Source organism: Scyliorhinus torazame, chromosome 17 (genome assembly GCF_047496885.1).
Source record: "Scyliorhinus torazame isolate Kashiwa2021f chromosome 17, sScyTor2.1, whole genome shotgun sequence".
NCBI classification, from domain to species: domain Eukaryota; kingdom Metazoa; phylum Chordata; class Chondrichthyes; order Carcharhiniformes; family Scyliorhinidae; genus Scyliorhinus; species Scyliorhinus torazame.
The window spans coordinates 89,864,649-89,888,498 of record NC_092723.1 but is presented as its reverse complement, the minus strand read 5'-3'; the positions used below and the strand labels follow the sequence as shown (position 1 = coordinate 89,888,498).

Sequence of the window (23,850 nt, the reverse complement as noted above, 5' to 3'; positions counted from 1 at the left end):
GATGATGTGATTTGTTCAGGAAGTTATTCAGTATAGATTCAAATTAGAGGAGATAGATAGATAGTACTGACTGATGGTTGGAGGAAGGTCATTGATATCAAGAAGAAAGCCAGCTGAGAATTAGTAAATGAACCTTTAGATACAATTATTTTTCTCTCCAAATGACTTTCTACACACGTACAGAAATCTGTATACTGAGCCCCATGCAAAAGGGTTTGGACAAAGTTCTTGCACTGCGTACTGCCAGTATAAAATGGCCGTATTGGGGATTCTGGATCTCATCTACTTGAGTAGACTTCTTAATAGATATTATGTTTAGGGCTTTTCAATTTTCAGTTAAATGTCACTCATTTGATGAGTCTGTATGGAATTGTGGGCAATTTTTATAGCATTCTGTTTTCTTTCTCCCTTCATCCATCCCCGTCATTACTTTATTTAATGATTATTGGTTGCTGCGCCACTTCGTAGAAGAATCAGAGAATCACTACAGTGCAGAAGGCCATTCAGCCCATTGCTTCTGCACCGACCCTACCTAGGCCCTGTCCCCGCCCTATCCTCATTATCCAGAAACCCTACCGAACCATTGGACACTAAGGGCCAATTCAGCATGGCCAACCCACCAAACCTGCACATCTTTGGACTGTGGGAGGAAACCGGAGCACCTGGAGGAAACCCACGTAGACATGAGGAGAATGTACAAACTCCACACAGACAGTGACCCAAGGCTGGAATTGAACCCGTGTCCCTTGTGCTAACCACTGTGCCACCGTGCCACCCCCAAGACTTTTTCTACTTTTCAGTGCGTTGAGCAACTCAACATAGTCTAAGGAATCGATCTGGTATGTCATGTTCTATGGTTGAAATATCATTTCAGTCATACCTGTAAGAATAAAAACTACACGGACAGAAATCAGCAGAATGTGGCAACCCTGCACATGATCACGATCAACTTAATGTCTCGTAGACCGCACGCAGAACCTGCACGTGGCCCCCAGGCAGCAGGTTGCCCACAATTCCTCTGGATAGTGTACAACACCTCCGTTGCATACAACTTGTCAGGATAGAAGAAAAGCTTATTCCTCAATAGAGGATTTTCCCTCTCGCTCCAAATTCCTCCTAGTCTCTCCCCTGAACAATCTTTCTCATTTTGCTATTTTATCAATCCTGCCACAGTCTCTCAATTTATTGCTACTCCTAATTTGCAAACATGAATTTTGCATATAGACTCATCAGACATTTTCTTTTCACGCATTTTTCTTTCTGCCAGAAACCTCAAACTATGGAGCTCCTCACAATCCATGTCATCAGGCTTTTAAAGTCCAATTTGGAAACCAGTCAATCAGCCTTGGTCCTTCACCTGGGCTTTTCAGTTACAACTTCTGGATTATAAAACCCAGAATTGGAATGCTTACAGGATTTAATATTATTAAACTTAGTAGAATTTTATAAAGATTATTTGCAAGTGGGAAGGCAGGCCTTTAAACTTAATTTCCAAGTGACAAAAAGAGCTGCCGTTGAAAGAAATAGTTTAGAATAATTGTACTTTCCAGGTAAGGGAATGGCGTAACTCCAAAATACTTACTTAACTCTAGTCTCACCTGCAAGTTACCTTCAGCCACTCGTTTCTCTAGTTCAGTGGCAGCCATTTGTTTTGAGATTCCCTGGCAAGTCTGGATTGCTACTTGTGAGGTCATTCGGGCCAAGCGTAGTTCATCTCTGCTAAGAAGTTGTTTTGTCCGATGTTGCCAGTTCATAGCTCGTTCAAAAACATAATTTAATGCTTCACCCTCTGACAATCGGACAGGGATCTTTTGCAGTGTCGAGAGCAGTGGAAGCATTTGCTCAAATGATGGTTTTTCTGATCGCAGACAGAGTGGGCAGAGCCAGGGCAGCTCCCCATGGTGAACATTCACTGTTGAGACACAGCTGCTGTGGAACCAGTCTTTGCAAAGCTGACACTGCAACATGGAGCCAGTTGCAGCCTTCTTACAAACACACACCTTTGTTTCCATACACTCTGCATCAGAGAGCAATTTAATGGAGTTTGCTGTTTGGAGGGAGCGAAATAATTCCATTTCCTTCAGTCTGGCTTCATTGAAAGTTGCTACCTATAAATCAGAAAACAAATTACTGCCTATAAATCAGAAAACAAATTACATCTGCATGACATTCTGATACAAGATGACTTCTCACTGATCAGCTACATCATAGCAATCAGCATTCCCACCATCATCAGGCTTACTTCATGTAATTACCCCACCCCAATATCAAAATTTGAATCCCCTTTTTGAAAGTGAAACAACAAAACAATACTGTAGATTCCACTTCCTGGGTACCAGCTCTAAATGAAATGCAGGGAAGAGATGGTCGAGTGAGGGAACCATGGTTGACAAGAGAGGTTGAATGTCTTGTCAAGAGGAAAAAGGAGACTTGTGTAAGGCTGAGGAAACAAGGTTCAGACAGGGCGTTGGAGGGATAAAAGATAGCCAAGTGGGAACTGAAGAAAGGGATTAGGAGAGCTAAGAGAGGGCATGAACAATGTTTGGCGGGTAGGATCAAGGAAAACCCCAAGGCCTTTTACACATATGTGAGAAATATGAGAATGACTAGAGCGAGGGTAGATCCGATCAAGGACAGTAGCGGGAGATTGTGTATTGAGTCTGAAGAGATAGGAGAGGTCTTGAATGAGTACTTTTCTTCTGTATTTACAAATGAGAGGGGCCATATTGTTGGAGAGGACAGTGTGAAACAGACTGGTAAGCTCGAGGAAATACTTGTTAGGAAGGAAGATGTGTTGGGCATTTTGAAAAACTTGAGGATAGACAAGTCCCCCGGGCCTGACGGGATATATCCAAGGATTCTATGGGAAGCAAGAGATGAAATTGCAGAGCAGTTGGCAATGATCTTTTCGTCCTCACTGTCAACAGGGGTGGTACCAGGGGATTGGAGAGTGGCGAATGTCGTGCCCCTGTTCAAAAAAGGGACTAGGGATAACCCTGGGAATTACAGGCCAGTTAGTCTTACTTCGGTGGTAGGCAAAGTCATGGAAAGGGTACTGAAGGATAGGATTTCTGAGCATCTGGAAAGACACTGCTTGATTAGGAATAGTCAGCACGGATTTGTGAGGGGTAGGTCTTGCCTTACAAGTCTTATTGAATTCTTTGAGGAGGTGACCAAGCATGTGGATGAAGGTAAAGCAGTGGATGTAGTGTACATGGATTTTAGTAATGCATTTGATAAGGTTCCCCATGGTAGGCTTCTGCAGAAAGTAAGGAGGCATGGGATAGTGGGAAATTTGGCCAGTTGGATAACGAACTGGCTAACCGACAGAAGTCAGAGAGTGGTGGTGGATGGCAAATATTCAGCCTGGATCCCAGTTACCAGTGGTGTACCGCAGGGATCAGTTCTGGGTCCTCTGCTGTTTGTGATTTTCATTAATGACTTGGATGAGAGAGTTGAAGGGTGGGTCAGTAAATTTGCAGACGATACGAAGATTGGTGGAGTTGTGGATAGTGAGGAGGGCTGTTGTCGGCTGCAAAGAGACATAGATAGGATGCAGAGCTAGGCTGAGAAGTGGCAGATGGAGTTTAACCCTGAAAAGTGTGAGGTTGTCCATTTTGGAAGGACAAATATGAATGCGGAATATAGGGTTAACGGTAGAGTTCTTGGGAATGTGGAGGAGCAGAGAGATCTTGGGGTCTATGTTCTTACATCTTTGAAAGTTGCCACTCAAGTGGATAGAGCTGTGAAGAAGGCCTCTGGTGTTCTAGCGTTCATTAACAGAGGGATTGAATTTAAGAGCCGCGAGGTGATGATGCAGCGGTACGATGGGCGGAATGGCCTCCTTCGGCACTGTACGTTCTATGTTCTAGTTGAGCAGCACATTCATTTAATTGCCAGCTCTTGATTAGAGCCATATTCAAAGCTAATCCCAGTATTTTGTTCTCTTCCACCTTCTTCCGCTTCAACTATGTATCCAATTAAAGGGATCAAAGGATATGGGGGAAAGCAGGAACAGGTTACTGAATTGGATGATCAACCATGATCATAATGAATGGTGGTGCAGACACGAAGGGCTGAATGCCTACTCCTGCTTTCTACGTTTCTATAAATGAATCAGCAAGATTATGAGGAGCGTGGACAGGGTGGATAGGGAACAGGTAGACTAGTACAAAAGGTGAAGTCACACGGGATCAGGGGTGAGCTGGCAAGGTGGATACAGAACTGGCTAGGTCATAGAAGGCAGAGAGTAGCAATGGAAGGATGCTTTTCTAATTGGAGGGCTGTGACCAGTGGTGCTCCGCAGGGATCAGTGCTGGGACCGTTGCTGTTTGTAGTATATATAAATGATTTGGAGGAAAATGTAACTGGTCTGATTAGTAAGTTTGCAGACGACACAAAGGTTGGTGGAATTGCGGATAGCGATGAGGACTGTCAGAGGATACAGCAGGATTTAGATTGTTTGGAGACTTGGGCGGAGAGATGGCAGATGGAGTTTAATCCGGACAAATGTGAGGTAATGCATTTTGGAAGGTCTAATGCAGGTAGGGAATATACAGTGAATGGTAGAACCCTCAAGAGTATTGAAAGTCAGAGAGATCTAGGTGTACAGGTCCACAGGTCATTGAAAGGGGCAACACAGGTGGAGAATGTAGTCAAGAAGGCATACGGCATGCTTGCCTTCATTGGCCGGGGCATTGAGTATAAGAATTGGCAAGTCATGTTGCAGCTGTATAGAACCTTAGTTAGGCCACACTTGGAGCATAGTGTTCAATTCTGGTCGCCACACTACCAGAAGGATGTGGAGGCTTTAGAGAGGGTGCAGAAGAGATTTACCAGAATGTTGCCTGGTATGGAGGGCATTAGCTATGAGGAGCGGTTGAATAAACTCGGTTTGTTCTCACTGGAACGACAGAGGTTGAGGGGCGACCTGATAGAGGTCTACAAAATTATGAGGGGCATAGACAGAGTGGATAGTCAGAGGCTTTTCCCCTGGGTAGAGGGGTCAATTACTAGGGGGCATAGGTTTAAGGTGAGAGGGGCAAGGTTTAGAGTAGATATACGAGGCAAGTTTTTTACACAGAGGGTAGTGGGTGGTTGGAACTCGCTACCGGAGGAGGTGGTGGAAGCAGGGCGATAGTGACATTTAAGGGGCATCTTGACAAATACATGAATAGGATGGGAATAGAGGGATACGGACCCAGGAACTGTAGAAGATTGTAGTTTAGTCGGGCAGCATGGTCGGCATGGGCTTGGAGGGCCGGAGGGCCTGTTCCTGTGCTGTACATTTCTTTGTTCTTTGTAGTTGTTCCCATGTGTTGAATGGTCAGTCTTGAAGGTACACAAGTTCAAGGTGAGGGGCAGGAGGTTTAGGGGGGATTTGAGGAAAAACCCTTTTAACCAGAGGGTGGTGATGGTTTGGAATGCACTGTCTAGGAGGATGGTAGAGGCGTGTTGCCTCGCATCCTTTAAAAAGTACCTGGATGAGTACTTGGCACATCATAACATTCGAGGCTATGGGCCAAGTGCTGGCAAATGCACGGTGGCACAGTGGTTAGCACTGCTGCCTCAGCTCCAGGATCCCAAGTTCAATTACAGCCTTGGGTGACTCTCTGTGTGGAGTTTGCAGTATCTCCCCGTGTCTGCGTGGGTTTCCTCCGAGTGCTCCTATTTCTTCTCACAGTCCAAAGATGTGCAGGTTAGGTGGATTGGCCATGCTAAATTGCCCCTTAGTTTCCAAAAGGTTAGGTGGGGTTACTGGGTTACGGGGATAGGGTGGAGGCATAGGGCTGGTGTAGACCTGATGGGCCGAATGGTCTCCAGCTGCACTGTAAATTGTATGAAATGGGATTAGGTAGACAGGTCAGGTGCTTTTCATGTGTCAGTGCAGACTTGATGGACGAAGGGCCTCTTCTGCACTGTATTATTCTGCGATTCTGTGAATCAATGGTGGCAAAGCATTGCAAACTCAAACAATACTGCACTATAAATGTCTCTGAAACATACCATGATATTTATACATCACTCTCCAGAGGAAATAGTGAAAGGCTATCAAAATTACATCATTTAAAAAACCTGTTAATCTCCATTTAGCCTCTCTGTTTCATATACTTGATATAAAATAAGTCCCTATTTTAAGTTTCCCTGTTGTAACATCGTGGATGTAATGGGGCCCTTATTCACGCTTAGAGTTGGGATTTCAGCTTTTGTGTCATTTTGTGCTAGGCTGACATACAGTTGTGAGACCTGATAGGTGCCATTTTGGAGTGGACTTACCCACTTGTTGCCCCTCCTGCCTGCTTCCCCTCCCGCAGTCAACCTGCTCACTGATTCTCCCACTCCCTTCCTCTCCCACTCACTGATCCCTTCACTCACTACTCATCCTGCTCCCCAACCCTCCCATTGCATGCTTCTCTCTCCCCGGCCATCACGATTGCTGGCTTTCTCACTTCCCTACCTTCCTGCTCGTTGCTTCTCTACCATTCACCGCTTCTCTCCCTGACCTTTCCACTTTCAGCTCTTCTTGCCCTTCCCTCTCCCACCGCCGTTCCTCTCTCAAGCCCTCGCTCAGAGTATATCCAATATATTTGTAATTTGTTTTTCAACTTATGCATCATCCTGGTGGAAACCACATTATGGCTTTCATGTCTTTTTTATAATGGGGTACCCAAAGCTTGTGGAATGAAGTGATGAAAGTCTGGTTGAAGTATTAGTTGAATCTGGTTGAAGTTATGTTTTATACAAAACTCATTTTCACTTCTTTACACATACCCCATGCAGATTTACAAAACTCAAGATTCTAATGGGCTTTATAGGTTTAGCTTGCTGGTCTTTTGGGGAATTATGCATTGAACCCTGAGGGGTTCTTCCCATTGAGTGTATAGGCCCATTTCTACTTTAATTCTCTTATTGATTATTACTTCCCACCACATGGGAGATACCTGATCAAATGCCCTCAGAAAATCCATTAATTCTAAACATCCTACATTTTCTATTCAATTGGTCAAAAATATTTTAATTTGTCAAGCAAAGCTTCCCTTTAACATGCCTGTGCTAAATGTCCTGGGTGACCCCATGCATTTCTAAACATTCACTAATTTTAATTTAAATTATAGATTTCCCCACAACAGGTTGGGACCATTCTTGACCAAGAGTATTACATTGGCAGTATTACATGTCACAATTTGCATCCCCTGCCTCAATCACCCACCAACGTCTTTCAAAAATGTAGGATGCACGTTATGAGGACAAGATGATTTATCCACCTTGATCTATTGTTCAACATTGAATTCCTACAGTGCAGAAACAGGCCATTCGGCCCATCGAGTCTGCACCGACCCTTTGAAAGAGTACCCTTCATTGCAGTGTTAATGTAAGCCTACATGTGACAATAAAGATTATTATTCTTATTATTTGTAAAAACCTCCCCATGTATCCATCCCCCATAACTAACACTCCCTAACACTATTTGTAAAAACCTCCCCATGTATCCATCCCCCATAACTAACACTCCCTCAGGAATGGCTCTATGTTCTCCCATCAAAATAATGGTGCCGGTCCTTGTAGGTGACCCACAGTCGCGCCGGCTGCAACATGCCGAACTTCACCCCCTTCCTGTGCAGCACCGCCTTCGCTCGGTTGTACCCGGCCCTCCTCTTCGCCACCCCCGCACTCCAGTCCTGGTATATTCGAACCTCCGCGTTCTCCCACCTGCTGCTCCTCTTCTTCTTGGCCCATCGGAGCACACACTCCCGATCAGCGAACCGATGAAACCGCACCAGCACCGCCCTCGGAGGCTCGTTAGCCTTGGGCCTGCTCGCCAGCACTCTATGGGCCCCTTACAGCTCCAGGGGCCCCTGGAAGGACCTCGCTCCCATCAGCGAGTTCAACATGGTGGCCACATAGGCCCCCACGTCCAGCCCCTCCGGGAGGCCCAGAATTCGCAGATTCTTCCGCCTCGACCGATTCTCCTTCTCCTCGAACCGCTCCTGCCATTTCTTGTGGAGCACCTCATGCGCCTCCACTTTTACCGCGAGGCCTAAGATCTTGTCCTTGTTGTCGGAGATCTTTTGTCAGGCCTCGCGGATCGCCACCCCCTGGGTCGTCTGTGTCCCCAGCAGCTTATCAATAGAAGCCTTCATCGGCTCTCGCAGGTCCGCTTTAATCTCTCTGAAGCAGCACTGGATACCCTCCTGCTGCTCCTGCGCCCACTGCATCCACGCTGCCTGGTCTCCGCCTGCCGCCATTTTGTTCTTCTTCCCTCGCACCTTCTTCGGGTCCACCACCACCTTTTTAGTCGCCCCGCTCCTAGTAGAAGCCATATACTATCGGCGAATTGTTATAATCTCCTTCCCACACCGGGAAACATTGAAAAAGTGCTGTTGGGGGCCCTGAAAAAAGCCCAAAAGTCAGTTTTTGCGGGAGCTGCCGAATGTGCGACTTAGCTCCGCATAGCTGCAACCGGAAGTCAGAACAATACTTTTCACTGTACCGCCGTACACATGACAATAAACCAATCCAATCTAGTCCAAAGAAGGTTTACCAGGGTGATGCTTGGTCTTGAGGTTTTGTTTATGAGGAGAGGTTGAATAAACTAGGATTGTTTTCTTTGAAAAGACAGAGACTGAAGGGAGATCTGACAGAGGTCTACAAAATTATGAGAGGTATAGACAAGGTGGACAGTCAGAGGCTTTTTCCAAGGGTGGAAGTGTCAATTACAAGGGGGCACAAGTTCAAGGTGAGAGGGAAAGTTTAAGGGAGATGTGGGTGGGTAGTTTTTTCATGCAGAGAGTGGTGGGTGCCTGAAAAGCACTGCCAGAGGAAGTGGTAGAAGCAGGCACATTAGCAACATTTAAGAGGCATCTGGATGAGTACATGAATAGGGAAGAAATAGAGGGATACAGAAAGGTTTATTTTTAGTCAGAGCATCATGATTGGCACAGGCTTGGAGGATCGAAGGGCCTGTTCCTGTATCATAGAATTTACAGAGCAGGAGGCCATTCAGCCCATCGAGTCTGCACCGGCTCTTGGAAAGAGCACCCTACCCAAGGTCAACACCGCCACCCTATCCCCATAACCCAGTAACCCCACCCAACACTAAGGGCAATTTTGGACACTAAGGGCAATTTATCATGGCCAATCCACCTAACCCGCACATCTTTGGACTGTGGGAGGAAACCGGAGCACCCGGAGGAAACCAACGCACACACGGGGAGGATGTGCAGACTCCGCACAGACAGTGACCCAAGCCAGAATCGAACCTGGGACCCTGGAGCTGTGAAGCAATTGTGCTATCCACAAGGCTACCGTGCTGTGCTTTTCTTTGTTCAATGGACCTGCTTTTCTGCAAAATGCCTGATACCTTAGCTCCCAACCTTTCAAACCAGGATTTAAAAAAAAAAATATGACTGCTGTAGTCACACACCACCAATTCAGGCTTTCAAACCCCACTGCACCAAATATCTACAGCATAATGCATTTGAAATTCCCACATTCATCACAAAGTTGAAGTCATATCCTTTACATGCTGTTAGTAAGACATTGCTAATGACATTGACTCAATGCTCAGTTAACTTACACTTTCGAGTTTTGGAACTTTCCCTTTTCCATTCTGCAAACATTCTTTTGATTTCTTAATTTTCTTTTTTAGTCCAGTTGCACAAATGTCTGACCTGGGACACAACACCTAAAACAAAATAAATAGATCATTCATCAGAAACAAAATAACAGTAGAAGATTTCAAAGTTTATCTCACAGAACATGACACCGACATGGAAGACCCACTAATACTGCAACGTTTCAGCAACATTACCAAATCTGTCAAGGGTTGTTTTAATTGCATTAATCATATGTTACAGTTCTCAAGATTTAGGTCTGTTGATTCCCTCAATGGTCTAAACGACCCTACAAGTACCGACAAGTTCTGGTACTTGTGATATGGAAACTTTACAGGAAAGATAAACATACCCCTCGCTTTATTTGTCAGGCAGCATACTGGCATTTTACAACATGTCTCACACTTTACTTTGCTCATTGTGATTTCAAACAGTTTCAACACAGTAACTTCATTGGAGTATTAATGTAAGCCTACTTGTGACATTAATAAAGATTATTATTATTATGAACCCAACTGAAGTTCAGTGCAAGGGCATCCCAAATCCCAGAAGGGAAACTTGTAATGCTGTTCTTAACTATTTATTTCTGTGATTTGGAAAAAAATGTAAAAAGAGATTAAACCTGGTAAGGAAGGGATCAGTCTTCTTGTAAATTATTCAAATAATAAAATGTTTATTAAATTTTAAAACACTCAAGAAATGCCACATATGAACATTTACAATTTACTATAATAATGGTTACCCAGATCGTATGCTTACATTATCCCCTCTTAATCTAAATCTATCTAATTTCCTAAACTCTGAGAATATATCTTCCCCGAAGCAACATCCCATAGGTGTTGATACTAAGAACCAAATCCAGCAACTAAATACCACACAGGACCTGTAGCTTTGTTTTGGCAACCTTTCTTCAAGTTCAGGGTAGAACTTATGGGTTCGACACAGACAGATTTCAACTTTATTTTCTGCACAAATGTTTTTTATCAGAGAGCTCTGCTTTGCAAATGGGCATGGCTATGATCTAAGTCCTTAGACTACTAGTATCCACTTTGCTTAGCAAAGTATCTGTTACATTCTGTTCCCAGACTAATCTGCATCACAAGTCCTCAGTGCAGCTAAATCCCTATCAAGTTTATTTTTTATACAATTCTTTACTTTTCATTTCATTCCAACTTCCAAACAACATTTTCAATCAATTGTTTATTCATTGCCGAAGACAAGTAATTGCTGAAAACCAAGTAATTAAGTTTGGGTGTTACTACTCAAAAATATCTATATTGCTCATTGCAACAACCTTATAATTGCAAGATTCAGCAGCACACGACGCGGTGGCATTCACCCTCCCAGGGCTTCACATCACTCCCCCTCCTCCACTTCCCCGCACCCCCGTTATTCCTTCCACTTGGACTTAATCTCCTCCAGCGCACTGTGTCATAGAATTTCATAGAATTTACAGTGCAGGAGGCCATTCGGCCCATCGAGTCTGCACCGGCTATTGGAAAGAGCACCCTACCCAAGGTCAACACCGCCACCCTATCCCCATAACCCAGTAACCCCAGCCAACACTAAGGACAATTTATCATGGCCAATCCACCTAACCTGCACATCTTTGGACTGTGGGAGGAAACCGGAGCACCCGGAGGAAACCCACGCACACACGGGGAGGATGTGCAGACTCCGCACAGACAGTGACTCAAGCCAGAATTGAACCTGGGACCCTGGAGCTGTGAAGCAATTGTGCTATCCACAAGGCTACCATGCTGCCCTCTGCCAGAATCCACCCCATAAATTTCAGAAGTACTCCCCTCTTCTGTCCCCACCAACAACAGTACCCCCTCCACCAATGATGACAACACCGGGAGGGTCGGAAAAACCTTCACAGCAAAATTCCGAACCTGCAAATATCTGAACTCCTCTGACTGCGTTAACCCGTACTTCTCTGCTAATTCCTCCAAACTCGCAAACTGCCCCTCCAGGAATAAACCCCCCATATCCTCCAAAACTCTAAACCTGGCATCTAATCGAGCCAGTTCAAACGTGCGATTGTCCCTAATCGGAGCCATCTTCGATGCCTCTCCCTTCCCCTGGACTTAAAATGCTGCTGTAATTGCCTCCATATTTTTAATGTGGCCCCACCACTGAATTCCGTACGAACGCCCGCAGCCCTGTACCCTTATGCGACCTAGCCTCCATCCTCACACAGACTGCCTCCTGATCCCCGCACCAATCCTAACACCTTCTTCGCGTTCGCTGCCCATACATTATGTTCGGCAGTGCCAAACCCCCAGACTGCCAGTTCCTCTGTAGGAACATTTTCCGAATCTTCATCACCTTACCCTCCCATATAAACAACGAGATCAAACCGTCCACACCCACAAAAAACGCCTTTGGTAGAAACACCGACAGGCACTGGAATAAAAACGAAGACAGTGGCAAACTATTCATCTTCACTCACCCGGCAAGAGGTAGAGGGAGACTATACCGCCTCTGTAAATCCGCCTTAACCTTACTCATTAAGCTTGTAAAATTAACTTCCGGAACTTCCCCCAATCCTGAGCCACCTGCACCCCTAAGTATTTAAAATGAGAGCTCGTCAAACGAAACAGCAGTACCCCTAAGTTAACCCCTTTCCCCGACGGAGTGACCGGGAAACATTTTTCCCAAACCACCTTAACTGGGGGCGGCATGATGGCACAGCGGTTAACACTGCTGTCTCACAGCACCAAGGACCTGGGTTCAATTCCGGCTTTGGGTGACTCTGTGTGGAGTTTGCACATTCTCCTTGTGTTATGTGAGTTTCCTCTGGGTTCTCCGGTTTCCTCCCACAGTCCAAAGATGTGTAGGTTGGGTTAATTGGCCATGCTAAATTGCTCCTTAGTGTCCAAAAGATGTGTAGTTTAGGTTAAGAGGTTATAGGACAGGGCAGGGGAGTGGGCTTGGGTGGAGTGCTCTTTCAGAGGGTTATTGCAGACTCGATGGGCCAAATGGCTTCCTTTTGCACTGTAGGGATTCTAGGAAAAGCCCCACTCTGACCCCATGGGAACCTGGTCTGTAATGTACAACAAAAGATCATCAGCACAAAGCGACACCCTATGCCACTCCTCCCCTCTTCATTATCCCCCTCCACTTATCCAAACTTGTCAAAGTAATGGCCAATCACCAATGCGAATAGGAGGGGGGACAAAGGCACCCATGCCTCGTTCCCCTTTACAACTGAAAATAACCCAAGTTTACATGATTTGTCAGAACGCTGGCCCTTGGTTCCTTATACAACAGTTTCACCCACTACACAAACTTAGGCCCTATCCCGAACTACTCCAAGACCGCAAACAAGTACCCCCACTATCACCACTTGTCCCCTCCCCACCCAACCCACCGCCTGAGAGAGGACCACATTCAGTAGTGTTATGGGCCAGAGTTTAGAAATTCCAAAGTATTTTATGAAGTCCATCTGACCTACAACCTTTATGTTGAATTTGGCTAGGATGAGCACAAGAGCCTTTCCTTCAGGTGTGATTCATCAGTCTTCCCAGACACTTTAATCAAAACAAGTTTTATTCTAAGAACTTAGTTAACATATATATATATATACAACACAAATGTTTATCAATTGCAAACATAAAGATACCACCCAGCTACAGTAATCTATGTATAACACTTAATGAATTCCCCCTTAACTGTTCCAATTCAAAAGCAAAATCCCCATAAACCAAAACCCCCGTTTCAAGGGAGTGGCCCAGCACTTAGCATCCTCACTTGAATAAGACTGGCTTTCCCTGAGATTCTGACCCCATCTCACCAGCAGGTTTAAACCCTTCCAGAAAGCAAACTATATCTTTTAAGTTACCAAAGCAGGTAGCTATAATCAATGGGCTTTTTGCTGGAACAACTCTTTACAATGAAAACATAGAAAGACAGGAAAAAAACACTTCTTTCTCCCTGAGTCCATAGCAGTCAAATTGAAAATGAAACTAAAAAAACCTCACAGCCACAGCTCAACTCCACCCACAAAATGACATCACTGAAGCAATGTGATAAGACAAATACTTTTCTTAAACGGACCTCCCATGACAGTAGAGCCTTCACAAAACCTGTTTTAACCTACCCGACCACCCCTCCAACCTGAGCGCCAGCACCTTCGCCAGGACCTTTGCATTCACATTCAATAATTAAATTGGTTGATATGATCCACATTCCACCGGGTCCTTGTCCTATTTCAACAAAAGGAAATGGACATCTGACACATCGTCTCGGAAAGTGACCCCAGTCCGCCCAGTCTTCAAATGCCTCCACTAGCAATGGCACCAATTGGTCTGCAAACGTTTTATAAAATTCCCCTGGAAACACATCCGGCCCCGCTTAGCCAAGGGGTTCCAGTACAGCAACTACACAAAATGCAGTACAAATCCATCCCAACCAATTGTAGCCCCTGTCCATGCCTGCCGTGTGCGCTATAAAGCCCCAAAATAACCTCTGCAGGAGCTCCTCTGGGTAGTGTCTGAGACCCAAGCATCTTCAGCTGCTTCATCAATGACCTTCCCGCCATCATAAGGTCAGAGGTGAAATGAAAATGAAAATCGCTTATTGTCACAAGTAGGCTTCAAATGAAGTTACTGTGAAAAGCCCCTAGTCGCCACATTCCGGCGCCTGTTCGGGGAGGCTGGTACGGGAATTGAACCGTGCTGCTGGCCTGCCTTGGTCTGCTTTCAAAGCCAGCGATTTAGCCCTGTGCTAAACAGCCCCTAAACAGGTGGGAAATGTTCACTGATGTTTGCACAATGTTCAGCACCATGCACGACTCCTCAGATACTGAAGCAGTCTGAAGCATATGCAGGAAAATCGGGACAATATTTAGGCTTGGGCTGACAAGTGGCAAATAACATTCATGCCACACAAGTGACAACCAATGACCATCATTACAAGAGAGAATCTAACCACCTCCCCATGACATTCAATGGCATTAGCATCACTGAATCCCGCACTTTCAAGATCCTGGGGGGGGGTTACCATTGAGCAGAAACTGAACTGGGTCAAGTCATATAAATACCGTGGCTGCAAGAGCAGGTCAGAGGCTGGGAATTTTGTGGAGACTCCCCAAAGCCTGTCCACCAGCTACAAGGCACGAATCAGGAGTGTAATGGAATACTCTCCACTTGCCTGGCTGAGTGCACCACCAACAACACTCAAAGGAGCTTGATACCATCCAGGACAAGGCAGCCCAATTGACTGGGAACCGATCTACCACCTTAAACAGTCACATCTTCTAACACCGATACAGAATGGCAAAGTATACCATCTACACAATGCATTGTAGCAACTCACCAGGACTCCTTCGACAGCACATTCCAAACCCATGACCTTTACCAGCTAGAAAGACAAGGGCACAGATGTACTAGAACACCACCAGTTGTAAGTTCCTCTCCAAGTCACACACCATCCTGACTTGGAAATACAGGGCCATTCTTTCACTGCTACTCGGTCAAAATCTTGTAACTTCCTTCCTAATAGCACTGTGGGTGTTCCTACAACACATGGACTACAGCAGTTCAAGAAGCGGGCATACCATAATGGCAATTAGGGATGGGCAATAAAAGCTGACGCCAGCGATGCCCAAATCCCATGAATGATTAAAAAAAATATTTAACACAGGATACAAATACACTCTCTTTTGGATAGCACCATCAGTTTTCTTACCTCGTAAAGGGAGCAACAGGAGTTCTTTTTCAGAAAAGTTTTAGCTGCACAATCTTTCCAGCTCTCGACATCTGCATACAGGGACTCAAGTTGAGGCAGTGGATCCAGACATACTGGGATTGTATGGCCTCGTGTGACAAGTTCTACCAATGTTTCTACTGGGGGATGCTGGTTGGAACTCTAAAAATAAATACACAAATGGAATGTTAAATAATGGGTTAAGAGACATTGCAATTAGTTGTCTCATTTATGTTAAGTATCCATTAATTGACACATATGAAAAGGGGCTTCAGGTGGCCTCTATCAGGTGATGTATAGTGAGAGTTTTGTGCAAAGGCTGTTGAAAGGAAATAAATGTGTGTTTGTGAAAAAGGAACAGAACTTTAGACTCTTCATATCACAGCAACTAAAATGTCTAACAATTGGTAGCAGAGGATGGTTGCTGTGTAAATGTGAAGGGTTGAAAGATACAACTTTTCCAGATCAAACCAAGGAGTGAGTGAGAAAAGAAAAAAAAAAGGGATATATGGCTGAACCGAGGATAAAGATGGCTGGATATGACTATCCTCCCTTATTTTCTGAAAGGGAATCGTACAACCAATGGAGAAGTGCAGTTATGTGGACTAAGGTAACTGCTTTGGGAAAGAGAAAACAAGGTATGGCATTGGCTCTTTCTCTACCATATGGCAGTAAAATGAAATGAAAATCGCTTATTGTCACAAGTAGGCTTCAAATGAAGTTACTGTGAAAAGCCCCTAGTCGCCACATTCCGGCGCCTGTTCGGGGAGGCTGGTACGGGAATTGAACCGTGCTGCTGGCCTGCCTTGGTCTGCTTTCAAAGCCAGCGATTTAGCCCTGTGCTAAACAGCCCCTAAATCCGAAACAAAGTGCTTTCTGAGCTGGAATTGGAAGAGTTAGACTCAGGAGAAGGTCTGGAGACTTTATTACATCATATGGATAAGATTTATAAAAAAGATGACTTGTTAAGTGCGTATGAAGCATGGTCGGATTTTGATCAGTTCTGGAAAATGGAGGATATCTCCATGGAAGACTATATAATGGAATTTGGCAGACTATATAAAAGACTGCAGAAACACAACCTGGAATTTCCACAGTCTGTGTTGGCCTTTAAATTACTTGACTGTGCTAGAGTGAGCAACATGGATAGGCTCCTGGTTTTGACAGGAGTTCAGTTTACTGATAAGGATACCTTAGTCGAACAGATGACAAAACCTTTACAAAAGTTTCTGGGGAAACATTCGATTCCGATGGCTCTGATGACCCAAATAGGTCAGCCTGCAATAAAGCAGAATATGGAAGATACACTACTAACAGGATGGCAGGATCGCTACAATGCGGGTCCTATAGACCTATTTCCCTCCTAAATGTAGATGCCAAGATCCTGGCCAAGGTAATGGCAATGAGAATAGAGGAATGTGTCCCGGGGGTGGTCCACGAGGACCAAACTGGGTTTGTGAAGGGGAGACAGCTGAACACGAATATACGGAGGTTGTTAGGGGTAATGATGATGGCCCCACCAGAGGGGGAAACGGAGATAGTAGTGGCGATGGATGCCGAGAAAGCATTTGATAGAGTGGAGTGGGATTATTTGTGGGAGGTGTTGAGGAGATTTGGTTTGGGAGAGGGGTATGTTAGATGGGTGCAGCTGTTGTATAGGGCCCCAGTGGCGAGCGTGGTCACGAATGGACGGGGATCTGCATATTTTCGGCTCCATAGAGGGACAAGGCAGGGATGCCCTCTGTCCCCATTATTGTTTGCACTGGCGATTGAGCCCCTGGCGATAGCGTTGAGGGGTTCCAAGAAGTGGAGGGGAGTACTTAGAGGAGGAGAAGAACACCGGGTATCTTTGTATGCGGACGATTTGCTACTATACGTGGCAGACCCGGCGGAGGGGATGCCAGAAATAATGCGGATACTTGGGGAGTTTGGGGATTTTTCAGGGTATAAATTGAACATGGGGAAAAGTGAGTTGTTTGTGGTGCATCCAGGGGAGCAGAGTAGAGAAATAGAGGACCTACCGTTGAGGAAGGTAACAAGGGACTTTCGTTACCTGGGGATCCAGATAGCTAAGAATTGGGGCACATTGCATAGGTTAAATTTAACGCGGTTGGTGGAACAAATGGAGGAGGATTTCAAGAGATGGGATATGGTATCCCTGTCACTGGCAGGGAGGGTGCAGGCGGTTAAGATGGTGGTCCTCCCGAGATTCCTCTTTGTGTTTCAGTGCCTCCCGGTGGTGATCACGAAGGCTTTTTTTAAAAGGATTGAAAAGAGCATCATGGGTTTTGTGTGGGCCGGGAAGACCCCGAGAGTGAGGAAGGGATTCTTACAGCGTAGCAGGGATAGGGGGGGGGCTGGCACGACCGAGCCTAAGTGAGTATTATTGGGCCACTAATATTTCGATGGTGAGTAAGTGGATGGGAGAGGAGGAGGGAGCGGCGTGGAAGAGATTAGAGAGGGTGTCCTGTAGGGGGACTAGCCTACAGACTATGGTGACAGCCCCATTGCCGTTCTCACCGAGGAACTACACCACAAGCCCGGTGGTGGTGGCTACACTGAAGATTTGGGGACAGTGGAGACGGCATAGGGGAAAGACTGGAGCCTTGGGGGGGTCCCCGATAAGAAACAACCATAGGTTTGCCCCGGGGGGAATGGATGGGGGATATGGAATGTGGCAAAGAGCAGGAATAACGCAACTGAAAGATCTGTTTGTGGATGGGAAGTTCGCGAGTCTGGGAGCGCTGACCGAGAAATATGGGTTGCCCCAAGGGAATGCATTCAGGTATATGCAACTGAGGGCTTTTGCGAGGCAACAGGTGAGGGAATTCCCGCAGCTCCCGACACAAGAGGTGCAGGACAGCGTGATCTCAAAGACATGGGTGGGGGATGGTAAGGTGTCAGATATATATAGGGAAATGAGGGACGAAGGGGAGTCTATGGTAGATGAACTAAAAGGGAAATGGGAAGAGGAGCTGGGGGAGGAGATCGAGGAGGGGCTGTGGGCAGATGCCCTAAGCAGGGTAAACTCGCGTCCTCGTGTGCCAGGCTAAGCCTGATACAGTTTAAGGTATTACACAGGGCGCATATGACTGGAGCACGGCTCAGTAAATTTTTTGGGGTGGAGGATAGGTGTGCGAGGTGCTCGAGAAGCCCAGCGAATCATACCCATATGTTTTGGTCATGCACGGCACTACAGGGGTTTTGGACGGGGGTGACAAAGGTGCTTTCAAAAGTAGTAGGGGTCCGGGTCGAACCAAGCTGGGGGTTGGCTATATTTGGGGTTGCACAAGAGCCGGGAGTGCAGGAGGCGAGAGAGGCCGATGTTTTGGCCTTTGCGTCCCTAGTAGCCCGGCGCAGGATATTGCTAATGTGGAAAGAAGCCAAGCCCCCGGGGGTGGAGACCTGGATAAATGACATGGCAGGGTTTATAAAGCTAGAGCGGATTAAGTTCGTCCTAAGGGGGTCGGCTCAAGGGTTCACCAGGCGGTGGCAACCGTTCGTCGAATACCTCGCAGAAAGATAGACGGAATGGAAAAAAGAAGGCAGCAGCAGCAGCCCAGGATCGGGGGGGAGGGGGTGGGGGGGAGGAGGAACCAGAAGGACTCTCAGGGTTGTTAATATATACTGCATAATATGTATAGGTCGTTGCTACAGATAATTATATATTGGACTGTTAAATTATATTTTTGGAGAGTGTTACTTGTGACAAGGCAGTTGCCAATTAGGGCTAGTTTTCATTTTTGTTATTTATTATTTATTCATTTTTTGTTTATAAAATAGGTCATTGTTATTTGTGTTGTTATAATATTGTGTAAAGGATGCACAATGTACTGTGTTGGTTGACCAAAAATTTTCAATAAAATATTTATTTTAAAAAAAAGTGCTGAGGGTTTTGACCAAGGGTGGTATCATGACCGCTACAGGCTTAGAGGGCCGAAGGGCCTGTTCCTGTGCTGTATTGGATATTGTTCCTTGTTTTCTTTGTTCTCTCTGTATTGTCTCTCCATGTTCTTCCGACAAAAATGCATCACCTCACACTTCCCCACATTGAACTTCATCCACCACCTATCTGCCCACTCCACCAACTTGTTAATGTCCTTTTGAGGTACGACACTCTCCTCTTTACAGTTTACAAAACTTCCAAGTTTTGTGTCACCCGTTAACTTTGAAACTGTCCCCTGCACACCAAGATCTAGATCATTTGTACCAGGAAAAGTAAGGGTCCCAAAATCAACCTCTGGGATCATAGAATCATAGAATTTACAGTGCAGAAGGAGGCCATTTGGCCCATCGAGTCTGCACCGGCCTTTACAAAGAGCATCCTACTCAAGCCCACGTAGAGACTCTACCCTATCTCTGTAACCCAGTAACCCCCATTTAACCTTTTTGGACACTAAGGGCAATTTAGCATGGACAATCTACCTAATCCGCACATCTTTGGACTGTGGGAGGAAACCGGTGTCACAAAGACACGGGGAGAACGTGCAGACTCCGCACAGACAGTGGCCAAGCCGGGAATCGAACCTGGGATTCTGAACAAAGAACAAAGAAACGTACAGCACAGGAACAGGCCCTTCGGCCCTCCAAGCCCGCGCCGACCATGCTGCCCGACTAAACTACAATCTTCTACACTTCCTGGGTCCGTATACCTCTATTCCCATCCTATTCATGTATTTGTCAAGATGCCCCTTAAATGTCATTATCGTCCCTGCTTCCACCACCGCCTCCGGTAGCGAGTTCCAGGCACCCACTACCTTCTGCGTAAAAAACTTGCCTCGTACATCTACTCTAAACCCTGCCCCTCTCACCTTAAACCTATGCCCCCGAGAATTTGACCCCCTCTAAACCTGGGGAAAAGCCTCTGACTATCCACTCTGTCTGTGCCCCTCATAATTTTGTAGACCTCCATCAGGTCACCCCTCAACCTCCGTCGTTCCAGTGAGAACAAACCGAGTTTATTCACCCGCTCCTCATAACGAATGCCCTCCATACCAGGCAACATTCTGGTAAATCTCTTCTGCACCCTCTCTAAAGCCTCCACATCCTTCTAGTAGTGTGGCGACCAGAATTGAACACTATACTCCCAGTGTGGCTTAACTAAGGTTCTATACAGCTGCAACATGACTTGCCAATTCTTATACTCAATGCCCCGGCCAATGAAGGCAAGCATGCCGTACGCCTTCTTGACTACCTTCTCCACCTGTGTTGCCCCTTTCAGTGACCTGTGGACCTGTACTCCTAGATCTCTCTGACTTTCAATACTCTTGAGGGTTCTACCATTCACTGTATATTCCCTACCTGCATTAGACCTTCCAAAATGCATTACCTCACATTTGTCCGGATTAAACTCCATCTGCCATCTCTCCGCCCAAGCCTCCAAACAATCTAAATCCTGCTGTATCCTCTGACAGTCCTCATCGCTATCCGCAATTCCACCAACCTTTGTGTCGTCTGCAAACTTACTAATCAGACCAGTTACATTTTCCTCCAAATCATTTATATATACTACAAACAGCAAAGGTCCCAGCACTGGTCCCTGCGGAACACCACTGGTCACAGCCCTCCAATTAGAAAAGCATCCTTCCATTGCTACTCTCTGCCTTCTATGACCTAGCCAGTTCTGTATCCACCTTGCCAACTCACCCCTGATCCCGTGTGACTTCACCTCTTGTACTAGTCTACCATGAGGGACCTTGTCAAAGGCCTTACTGAAGTCCATATGGACAACATCCACTGCCCTACCTGCATCCATCATCTTTGTGACCTCCTCGAAAACCTCTATCAAGTTAGTGAGACACGACCTCCCCTTCACAAAACCATGCTGCCTCTCACTAATACATCCATTTGCTTCCAAATGGGAGTAGATCCTGTCTCGAAGAATTCTCTCCAGTAATTTCCCTACCACTGAAGTAAGGCTCACCGGCCTGTAGTTCCCTGGATTATCCTCCCTTTTAAACAGAGGAACAACATTGGCTATTCTCCAGTCCTCCGGGACATCACCTGAAGACAGTGAGGATCCAAAGATTTCTGTCAAGGCCTCAGCAATTTCCTCTCTAGCCTCCTTCAGTATTCTGGGGTAGATCCCATCAGGCCCTGGGGACTTATCTACCTTAATATTTTTCAAGACGCCCAACACCTCGTCTTTTTGGATCTCAATGTGACCCAGGCTATCTACTCACCCTTCTCCAGACTCAACATCTACCAATTCCTTCTCTTTGGTGGATACTGATGCAAAGTATTCATTTAGTACCTCGCCCATTTCTTCTGGCTCCACACAGAGATTCCTTTGCCTATCCTTCAGTGGGCCAACCCTTTCCCTGGCTACCCTCTTGCTTTTTATGTATGTGTAAAAAGCCTTGGGATTTTCCTTATCCCTATTTGCCAATGACTTTTCGTGACCCCTTCTAGCCCTCCTGACTCCTTGCTTAAGTTCCTTCCTACTTTCCTTATATTCCACACAGGCTTCGTCTGTTCCCAGCCTTTTAGCCCTGACAAATGCCTCCTTTTTCTTTTTGACGAGGCCTACAATATCTCTCGTTATCCAAGGTTCCCGAAAATTGCCGTATCTATCCTTCTTCCTCACAGGAACATGCCGGTCCTGAATTCCTTTCAACTGACACTTGAAAGCCTCCCACATGTCAGATGTTGATTTGCCCTCAAACATCCGCCCCCAATCTAGGTTCTTCAGTTCCCGCCTAATATTGTTATAATTAGCCTTCCCCCAATTTAGCACATTCATCCTAGGACCACTCTTATCCTTGTCCACCAGCACTTTAAAACTTACTGAATTGTGGTCACTGTTCCCGAAATGCTCCCCTACTGAAACTTCTACCACCTGGCCTGGCTCATTCCCCAATACCAGGTCCAGTACCGCCCCTTCCCTCGTTGGCATGTCTACATATTGTTTTAAGAAGCCCTCCTGGATGCTCCTTACAAACTCCGCCCCGTCTAAGCCCCTGGCACTAAGTGAGTCCCAGTCAATATTGGGGAAGTTGATGTCTCCCATCACAACAACCCTGTTGTTTTTACCCTTTTCCAAAATCTGTCTACCTATCTGCTCCCCTATCTCCCGCTGGCTGTTGGGAGGCCTGTAGTAAACCCCCAACATTGTGACTGCACCCTTCTTATTCCTGATCTCTACCCATATAGCCTCGCTGCCCTCTGAGGTGTCCTCCTGTAGTACAGCTGTTATATTCTCCCGAACCAGCCCTTTTACATCCCCCTCTATCCCGCCTGAAACATCTAAATCCTGGAATGTTTAGCTGCCAATCCTGCCCTTCCTTCAACCAGGTCTCTGTAATGGCAACAATGCTACTATGCTAACCACTATGCTACCATGCTGCCCCTGCAAATCACCACTGCAAATCTTCCTCCAGCCTGAAAAATATCCATTCACCCTTACTCTCTGCTTCAAATTATTCAGTCAATTTTGTATCCACTTTGCGACTGTCCCTTTCATTCCATGAGCTCTAACTATTCTCAAGTCTTTTGAGTGACACTGTATAGCATGCCTTCTGAAAGTCCACGGTCTGGATTCTCCGCCGCCTCGCGCCAAAATTGTGTTTGGCGCGGGGGCGGAGAATCAACTTTCACGCGAGAATCGGGCCCAGCGCCACTCCTGCGTGAATTCTGCGGCGCGGCTGGGGGCGCCATTGCCAGAGGCCCTCTCAGCGCTACTCCGGTCCCGACCAGCTGAATTCCTGACGGCGTGGTACTAACCACATATGGCCGGTTGGGACTCAGTCCGCAGCCGCCCTGGTGGGATCAAGCACCGGGGGGTGGCCGGGGTGGTGAACGGGCGGGTCAGATGGTGTGGCGCGGGTAAGTGAATAGCTGTATATTTGTTAAAGGAAAGTCTGGAGTAGAACACCATCGGTTTAACGCTGGCGCAGGGACATAGCCCCATTTTGGGAGAATCCAGCCCCATGTACACCACATCCATAGCAGTACCAATACCAACCCTTTGTTACCTCCTCAAAAAACTGCAGAAACTCAGTCAAACACTATTTCCCCGTTTATAAATCCATGCTGGCTCTTCCTAATCAACCTACATTTTTCCTAATTTTTTCTGACATGACTGTTTACAGAAGCCTGCCCCACTACTGATGTTAAACTGACTGGTATGTAATTGCTTGGGCTATCCTTACAACCGTTTTCAAGCAAGGCAGCACAGTAGCATTGTGGATAGTACAATTGCTTCACAGCTCCTGGGTCACAGGTTCGATTCCGGCTTGGGTCACTGTCTGTGCGGAGTCTGCACATCCTCCCCGTGTGTGCATGGGTTTCCTCCGGGTGCTCCGGTTTCCTCCCACAGTCCAAAGATGTGCAGGTTAGGTGGATTGGCCATGATAAATTGCCCTTAGTGTCCAAAATTGCCCTTAGTGTTGGGTGGGGTTACTGAGTTATGGGGATAGGGTGGAGGTGTTGACCTTGGGTAGGGTGCTCTTTCCAAGAGCTGATGCAGACTCGATGGGCCGAATGGCCTCCTTCTACGGTGTAAATTCTATGATAATTTATGATT

The 23,850-nt window shown here is 46.2% G+C and overlaps 1 protein-coding gene across 4 annotated transcripts in view; it reads right to left on the bottom strand.

The window, feature by feature from the left end:
* Nucleotides 1-23,850, bottom strand: part of kdm5ba (lysine demethylase 5Ba) — a 676,108-nt gene that overhangs the window by 120,144 nt on the left and 532,114 nt on the right. For all 4 annotated transcript variants that reach the window (XR_011935801.1, XM_072480724.1, XM_072480725.1 and 1 more), the window contains exons 21-23: nt 15,309-15,488; nt 9,578-9,685; nt 1,599-2,108 (exon numbers count right to left, since the gene is read on the bottom strand). Coding sequence is in view for 3 of the 4 variants with exons in the window: in XM_072480724.1 (XP_072336825.1) it covers nt 1,599-2,108; nt 9,578-9,685; nt 15,309-15,488 (798 nt within the window). In the remaining variant the exon portion in view is untranslated. The remainder of the gene's footprint in view (nt 1-1,598; nt 2,109-9,577; nt 9,686-15,308; nt 15,489-23,850) is intronic.